Below are 9,426 nucleotides of genomic sequence, written 5' to 3' on the forward strand. Positions count from 1 at the left end.
TTTATGCCACTATTCGCCGTAAATTACCGAATATCTTTGTGTGTCTTTGTTTTCCCAAAGTTCTCTATTTATGTCCCCAGAGCTTCCAAGAGGTACGGAGCTTAATTCTGTTATCTCTACTGTCGCACAGATTTAATTCTACAGAATATTACAGTTTAGCTATGTCTTCCAAATGCATCTAGCTCTTCTTTTCAGGTTTTAAAGAGTGAACCCAGTAAAGAAAATTTTCCGTAGACTTTTACATGTCAGAATAAAAATCTTCGTTCGTTTTACTTCGATGAATTACAACGTTGGAAATTAAATGTAAAAGTATTTCAAAACGAATTTACCTACCCGAGACTTGAAAAGTTACCCAACATAAAAATGAGATTTATCAGATATATTAACACTTCAGTCATTTACACCTCTTCCTGAGGAACGCGAAATAAGTGTAATTTTGCAGATTACTCGGGACAATGGAGACAACGAGTTTTCTGCAACATATGACATGGAAAGAAAGGGCGGCATGTAGCTGTTTGACCGCAGTCACGTAAAATCAGTACTACGAGTGGAAGGCTTGGATTTGCGTGAAGGATCCTGGAAAAATATAATGGATTTTAAAGGAAATCGCATACGAGACGCCAGTGCGACCAATTCTAGAATATTGTTCTAGTGTTTGGAGTGATTATCTGATGGGCAAGCCAGAAGACACCGAAAGAATTCAGAGACGCTCTGCTGCGATCGTAAAAACTCGGTATGCGGTCTCCTGCTACCGGCCTCGAAGGCTCAAAGTATGTTGACCGGCCGCCGTGTTATCCTTTGCCTTGCACTATCATGCTGACATGGTATGGAGATGCATGTGGCCGGCACACCGCTCTCCCAACTTTTTCCCGACTTTCCAGACTTGGAGCCGTTACTCATTCCAGTAGCTCCTGAACTGTCATCACGACGCCGTACCACGAATCGAGTCCAAGTCTTCCGCACAGCTGCCATCTGTGCCGAACATTCAGTTATGGAGGCAGCACAAGTTGGTGCAGCCCGTACCGAAGTGTAACGCAATGCTTTGGAAACTAAATGGGAATCATCAGAATAGAGGTGTCGTTATTATCGCGAAACTACACTATGAGATCAAAAGTGTCCGGACACCTGGCTGAAAATGACTTACAAGTTCATGGCGACCTCCATCGGTAATGCTGGAATTCAACGTGGTGTTGGCACACCTTTAGCCTTGATGACAGCTTCCACTCTCGCAGGCATACGTTCAATCAAGTGCTGAAAACTTTCTTGGGGAATGGCAGCCCATTCTTCACGGAGTGCTGTACTGAGCAGAGGTATCGATGTCGGTCGGTGAGGCCTGGCACGAAGTCGGCGTTCCAAAACATCCCAAAGGTGTTCTATAGGATTCAGATCAGGACTCTGTGCAAGTCTGTCCATGTTATTGTCGTGTAACCACTCCGCCACAGGCCATGCATTATGAATAGGTGCTCGATAGCGCTGAAAGACGCAATCACCATCCCTGAATTACTCTTCAAGAGTGGAAAGCAAGAAGGTGCTTAAACCATCAATCTAGGCCTGTGCTGTGACAGGGCCACGCAAAACAGGGGGTGCAAGCCCCCTCCATGAAAAACTTGACCACACCATAATACCACAGCCTGAGAATTTTACTGTTGGCACTACACACGCTGGCAGATGACGTTCACCGGGCATTCGTCATACCCGCACCCTGTCATCGTGATTCGTCACTCCACACAACGTTTTTCTACTGTTCAACCGTCCAATGTGTACGCTCCTTACACCAAGCGAGCCGTCGTCTGGCTTTTAGCGGCGTGATGCATGGCTTACGAGCAGCCGCTCGACCATGAAATCACAGTTTTCTCACCTCGCGCCTAACTGTCGTAGTACTTGCAGTGGATCCTGAGGCAGTTTGCAATTCCTGTGTGATGGTCTGGACAGATGTCTGGCTATTACACATTACGACCCTCTTCAACTGTCGGCAGTCTCTGTCAGTCAACAGACTAGGTCGGCCTGCAATCTTTTGTGCTGTATGTGTCCCTTCACGTTCCATTTCACTATCACATCAGAAAGAGTGGAGCTGTGGATGTTTAGAAGTGTGGAAATCTCGCGTACAGACGTATGACACAAGTGACACCCAATCACCCGACCACGTTCGAAGTCCGTGAGTTCCGTGGAGCGCCCCATTTTGTTGCCTCACGATGTCTAATGACTACTAAGGTCACTGATGTGGAGTACCTGGCAGTAGGTGGCAGCACAATGTCCCTAATATGAAAAACATATGTTTTTGGGTGCGTCCGGATACTTTTGATCACATAATGTATTTTGGGTAAATTTAGAGAAATTCAGAGAATATTCAACAACCATTAGTACGCTGCCGCCACCACGTATCTCGCGGAGGGCTCACGAGAATCAGATGAAGGAGTTTAGGGCGCCTGCAGAGGCATGTAGACAGACATTTTTTCTGGCTCATTACACGAATAGAATGAGAAACAAAATCTCCACGCGCTGCCCACTGGTTTTCGGAGTAGAGCTTAGATGTACAGGTAGAAGGGACAGTATTTGGCTGTGTAGTCAAGCTTATCTCCTTCCAAGCCACCGGACCTTGCCTTACTATTTGATTAACCTGTAATCTCATACTACTGATTGCGAATGCTATCTACTGATTAGGAATGCTATCATGTTGTTTATAAAAAGATATCAGCGATACATACATGATGAAAAACAAATCGCGTATATTGAGTTCAGGTGCACAGACGGAATTTTTGTAGTGACGCAGTAATAAGAGCTATCTCTCTGACACACTGGACTGTTAGAGTCTTGGAAAGTAATTGGACCAGTTCTTACATGTAAACCTAAGATGGAGAAAGTGCTCGCGCCGGTCGCTGATAGGCCAACAGGAACGGAGGCTAAGTCGTTAGTCTGCTAATTGGTTTGATACAGCCAGTCACGAATTCCACTCCTGTGCCAACCTCTTCACCTCAGAGTAGCACTGGCAATCCACGTCCTCAGTTATTTGCTGGATGTGTTCCAACCTATGTCTCCTCCCTTTGTAGCACCCTCTAGCACCATGGAAGTTATTCACTAATGCATTAACGCACGTCCCGTCATCCTGTCCCCCTCTTCTTGTCAGTGTTTGCCACGTGTTCCTTTCTTTGCTGATTCTGCAGAGAATCTCCTCACTCTTCATCCAATTTCCAACATCATTTTGTAGCACCATATTTCAAACACTCCGATTTTCTTCTGTTCTGGTTTTGCCACAGTACCGTACAACGCTTTGTTGCAGATGCAGACACTCAGAAACTTATTCCTCAAATTTAGGCCAATGTTTGATATCAGAAGACTTATCTTGGACAAGAATGCCTTTTTTGACAGTGCTAGTCAGCTTTTTACATCCTCCTGCCTCCGTCTGTCATGGGTTATCTTGCTTCCAAGGTAACAGAATTCCTTCCCTTCGTGTACTTGGTGATCCCCAATCCTTTTGTTAAGTTTCTCGCTGTTATATTTTCTGCTACTTCTAATTAATTTCGGTTCTCTTCGCCTCCCTCTCATTCCATATGGTGTACTTCTTAAACTGTTCATTTTATTCGACTATTCCTGTAATTCTACTTCACAGTCATAGAGGATAGCAATGTTATCAGCGAATCTTATCATTGCTATCGTTTCATCCTGAATTTTAATTCCTCTCTTGAATGTTTCTTTTATTTCCGTCATTGCATCTTCAATATATATAGTGAACAGTAGTAGCGAAAGACTGCGTCCCTGTCATGCACTCTTTTTGATCCGAGCAGTTTGTTCTTGGTCTTCCAAACTAATTGTTCCCTCCTGCTTCTTTTGCATATTGTATGTTACCCTAAAGCTTACTCTGATTTTTCTCAAAATTTCGACCATCTGCACTGACCGAAACATTAATCACTCTATAAATCCTTTGACCTAATGCTTCCAAACTGACGATCCAGCATATCCACAGCTTTTGGATATATTGATTAAAATTCCGTACTTAGGTGAGGCTATTACCGGCATATTTCGACAGAAAAAAATCATTTCTACAGATGAAGAACGGTGTGAGTGCAAGGCAACTGTTGGGTCTGTCTTACGTTACGGATCTTTTCAGATGGAGATCGCATCAGAGCTGGCGCAGAGGATGTGTACGTGAAACTTATAACCAACTTTCTGACTGTGAGAGTCTGTCACTGGTACCGAATGGTTACAATTAAAGTGCAGCTATTCACTAAGGTTGTGTGTGGGGCCTATTTAGCGTGTTGTAGAGAAACTTTGTAGATATGCTAATATGTTAATGCAGAATCGATTAAGGCTGCAAATAAATTAGTTCCAATTTTGGACATCAAGTATAAATCTCGTGCTGTGAATGCAAGAAAGACATAGACAAATCTTTCCGTATGCAATGGATTAGGAACGGGACGTTGGATGAAATGGCCAAAGAAGAGAGAAAGGCTTAACGTCGATTTTATTATTAACCTCTGCTTACACAATTTGTTCAATATGAGCTCCAAAGACATCGACGAGATGCTGCACAGCTCCAGATTTGCACCTGGTGGACAAAATTGGAACTAATTTTCTTTTCACCGTACATCGCTTCCAAATTAACGCATTAGCATATCTACAAAGTATCGCTGCCAAACTATAATTATAGCTCACACTAGAAGTCCGTGAGTTGCTGCACTCTTCACTTTAACAACCCTGTGTGAGGGATATGGGACATCATACTGACAAATAGCACAGACAGTTGGCCATAGTCCAGTGACTGCAGAACAAATGATAACGAGATAAATTCAGGACAACAGCGTGGCAAGTAGAGTAGGTACAGATGCTTTCAGAAGGACCACACCACAAAAAGATCGTAGGATTGTTCGAATGACCCCGAGGAATAGACAAGAGCTGAGAGCCGGAGAGAATTAACCACAAAATGACGAGAACATATTACTGGAAACAAAGTTGGGATCTCGAGTTACCATGTGACGTTTACCACTGACACCATACCACAGATAAGATGCTGTAAAGCCAAAGACAACTGGAACGTTGAGTGGCATCTGCCTGTGATGATCACGTCGACGCTAACGGTCCTGCAAATGACACTGTGAAAGAATGTAGGAAGCAGCGATTATCGAGTACGTGGCATCGTATTGTGGGGAGGTACTGGATATGGCTACAACACTGATTTAGTAATTGCTGACGGAAGACTGAATGCCACATGTGGCAACCCTGTTTTGATATCATCCAATACCAGGATACCAAATGTCATATTCCACCAGGATACTGTAAGACGCCACCGCACCGCAAATGCCTTTAGGAACGTCCCCTATTCTGTCCTCTATTTTGTCGCCCATAGAGAATGTCACGGATGCTATGGGAAGATGTCTGCTGTCCTAGAAACCTCCAGCCGTCAATCATCTTGAAGTGACGCGGTATATGTATCAGGCATGGCGAGAAATTCTTCAGGATGACATTCAGAGGGCGTTTGCTCCTAAGCCACAACGAATAAAAGAGAGTATTGTAGCTATTGGAGGACGTCGTTAATCAGATCCGAATTAAATGAACATTCACTCATTTAACACCCGTAACGTGATGAACATCTGCACAAAGTTCGAAATTTTGGACTGGTGTTTCACGGTGTAAAATTTCCACTTCCGTAAGTGTATAAATGAATAACTCCATGTAATCTTGCCTATGAGACACGTAATATACAGAGCTATTCGTTTTTCGTTTAAGTAGTATCCAAAACCTATAATACACAAGAAGAGCCACGATGCAAAAAATCCAAAGAAAGTATACCGTGTAGGTCGTTATCAGGAAAAACAATACTAGCACTCTACGGGTCGCAGAGTGGTATATTGGATCCCTTAATTGGGCAGATAGGTTAGAAAATTTAGAATCGGAAATGGACAGGCTAAAGTTAGATATGGTGGGAATCAGTGAAGATCGGTGGGAGGAGGAACGGGATTTCTTGTTAAGTGAGTATAGGAATATAAATAAAAAACCAAATAGGGATAATACAGGAATAGGTCTAATACTGAATAAGAGGAATGTAGGTAAGCTACTATCAACAGCATATTGAATGCGTTGTCGTAGTCAAGATAGACACGAAGCCAACAGTCACCACAGTAGTACAAATTTATGTACCAAATAGTCCGTGGATGATGAGGAAACTGGAGAAATATATGATGAGATAAAGAAATTATTCAGATAGTTAAGGGAGAGGAAAAGTTAATTGTGAGGCAGGAATCGAATTCGGTACCAGGAAAAGGAAGAGAAAGAAAAATAATAGATGGATATAGGCTTGGGGAAAGGTTCAAAAATGGTTCAAATGGCTCTGAGCATTATGCGACTTAACTTCTGAGGTCATCAGTCGCCTAGAACTTAGAACTAATTAAACCTAACTAACCTAAGGACATCACACACATCCATGCCCGAGGCAGGATTCGAACCTGCGACCGTAGCGGTCGCTCGGTTCCAGACTGTAGCGCCCAGAATCGCATGGCCACTCCGGCCGGCCCTTGGGGAAAGGAATGAAAGAGGAAGCCACATGGTAGAATTTTGCACAGAGCATAATTTAATCAGGGATAACAGTTGCTTTAAGATACATGTTGAAAAGGTTGAATACATGGAAGACACTTGAAGACACTAGAGGTTTCAGATTGATCATGAAATGGCAGTACAGAGGTTCCAAATACATTTTAAACTTTAGACATTTCCCGGGGCGGATGTGGACTCTGCCCACAATTTATTGTTTACAAACTACAGATTAAAACTGAAGAGATTACAAAAAGGTAGGACATTGAGGTAGTGGGACATGGATGAGGTGAAAGAGCTAGAGGTTGTTGAGAGTTTCAGAGAGCGCATTCGGCAATGACTGACTGAAACTGGGAAAAGTGGAAGACGACCCAGAAGATGGCCGCTGCAACCGTGACTGAAACGTTGGTTTTTTTCCAGCAGCAGTAGGTTTATACGTTATGACGCGGTATCACATCCAGAAAACGTTTATGTCGACTAATGATTTCCTTTGAGGGTTAAGTTGGGAAATTATACTTTAAAACATGTGGATGAATTTTGATATTTGGGCAGTAGAGTAACTGATGACGGCGGAAGTAGAGAGGATGTACAATGTAGACTGGAAACGGCAAGAAAAGCGTCTGTGAAGAAGATAAATTTATTGACATCAAATATAGATGTGAGTGTTAGAAATATTTCCTGAAGGTATTTGTCTGGAGTGAAGCCACGTTTGTAACTGAAACATGAGCGATGAACATTTCAGGCAAGAAAAGAACAGAAGCTGTTGAAATGTAATGCTACCCATGAATGCTGAAGATGAGTAGATGATGTAAGTAATAAGGGCGTACTGAACAGAACTAGGGAGAAAAGAAGTTTGTGGCACAACCAGACTGAAAGAAGGTATCGACTGAAAGGACACATTCTGAGGCATCAAGAGATCACCAATTTAGTACTCGAGGGAAGTGTGGGAGGAAGCGGTGAGTAAAAATTAGAGAGTAAGACAACAGTAAGCAAGGATGTGGATTGCAGTTGTTATTCTGATAAAAAGGGCTTGCACAAGATAGAGTAACATGGAGAGGTACATCAAACCAGTCTTCAGAATGACGAGCACAACAAAAAACAGACTGGACAATGACCAATGACCCCTTGACTAAGAAAGTTTGGACCTGTATAAGCGAAACAGAAGGTAGTAAGAATACACAACAGACCTGTTACTAGTCACAATCCCAGGATACACCGTCGAGTATAGGGATAAATTCAGAAATACGGTAGATAACTACCAAAGATTTATACTGCGAGTAGAATCTGCAAGAAGGTCTTTCTGAGAAGCTCACGATATAGTAGCAGAATGTAAATACCGACGGAACAAGTAGCCCTAAAAGACGGAAAAATATTTTGTGTTACTGTATAGTTTATACAATTACTGCATAATCTACATGTTTGGTGAATAAATATTTGAACATATCTCGAGTCGAGTGGTTCTAAGAACATCCTGGAGCGAACGATTCGTTCGCCAAAATCGCCCGATATGACTACCGTCGATTATTTATGGGACTTAATCGAGAGGTCAATTCGTGCACAAAATCCTGCACCTACAACATTTTCGCAATTCTGTACTGCTATAGAGGCAGCATGGCCGAATATTACTGCACGGGACTTCCAACGACTTGTTAAGTCCATGCCACGGAGTTAGCGCACTAGGCCGAACCAAAAGAGGGTCGACACAATATAAGGATGTTTCCCATGACCGTTGTGGCCTCAGTGCAGTTTAAGCTACTGTGCTTCATTATGATAGGGCTCGATTTCTTAGTGGGTAAGTACTAGACTGCAAATCGGGTGGTCTCCTGTTTGATTCCCTGTCCTAGGACTTCTTCCGTCACTCATCGGTTTTTCAGTTCTGGAAATGATTTGTTTGTATGGAAAGTGCTAATCTGCACCGAGATTTGGTGTCCATTTTAAACTGTAATTAATCTACACTACTGACTTTTCGAAGGTCGAAAAAAAAAAGACAACGATTCGTTATCTCAAATAGCACCATGGCTAGTAAAGCACTGTAACGTTCACAAGAACCTACGAGTTGAAGGCATCTTTACTTTACTTCATTTTGTAATGTGTGCTGCTGTTACAGCTGATAAGCTCTAATTAAATTTACGTGTAGTTAATATATCCGATGAAAGTATGACAGCCACAGTGAGATCCGAAGTACAATAGGGCAAATGACTGTTCAACAGGCGTAGTAACAAAAGTGCAAGCTAAGTTAAAAGACCTAGGAAAAGTTAAAGGAAAAATAGGAAATTCTATCCAGAGCGTTTGATCTAATCGGGCCTGCGTGTACAGTTACAGTAATAAGACGAAACAGATGCAGATTTAATGGAAGAAGTAGGGATCTGAAAAATCATTTTAGTTGCAGAAACTCACCACAGGACACGACCACAAGCGCGGCCAGAAATAAAGTCTTGCTCGCCATCACCGCAATGATTACGCTGCGCTCTCCGTAACTGACGCTTTCAACTGAGATATGCGAGATCTTGGTCACCTGACCTCCATCATCTCACGATAGCCCACGCACAACAGTACAAAGTACCTCCGATAGCGGCAAGCATATCGTGCCCGAGATCAAGTTCGTTCAGTCATGTGACTAGTTAAGGTCATCAATAAAGGAACTTTAATCGATGTGGATGAAGGCTCAATCAACAAGAGGCGGTTCAGCAAGGCTGTGTTTGTTCTACATCTACATAGAAACTCCGTAAGCCACCGAAAGGTGCGTGGCGGAGGGTACTCTGTACCACTACTTGTCGTTTCCCCTCCTATTCAATTGGCAAATAGAGCGAGGGAAAAACGACTGTCTGTACGCCTCCGAATGAGCTCTAATTTCTCGTATCTTATCTTCACGGTCCTTAAGCGCGATGTATATTGGCGGCAGCA

General features: G+C 42.9%; 1 protein-coding gene across 1 annotated transcript in view; it reads right to left on the minus strand.

Moving 5' to 3' along the window:
- Positions 1-9,050, minus strand: part of LOC124622455 — a 35,374-nt gene extending 26,324 nt beyond the window's left edge. The window contains exon 1 of the mRNA XM_047148157.1: positions 8,920-9,050. Within this exon, the coding sequence (XP_047004113.1) occupies positions 8,920-8,968 (49 nt within the window). The 5' untranslated portion in view covers positions 8,969-9,050. The remainder of the gene's footprint in view (positions 1-8,919) is intronic.
- Between the last annotated feature and the right edge of the window lie 376 nt (positions 9,051-9,426).

Source organism: Schistocerca americana, chromosome 7, assembly GCF_021461395.2.
Source record: "Schistocerca americana isolate TAMUIC-IGC-003095 chromosome 7, iqSchAmer2.1, whole genome shotgun sequence".
In the NCBI taxonomy this organism is placed as follows: domain Eukaryota; kingdom Metazoa; phylum Arthropoda; class Insecta; order Orthoptera; family Acrididae; genus Schistocerca; species Schistocerca americana.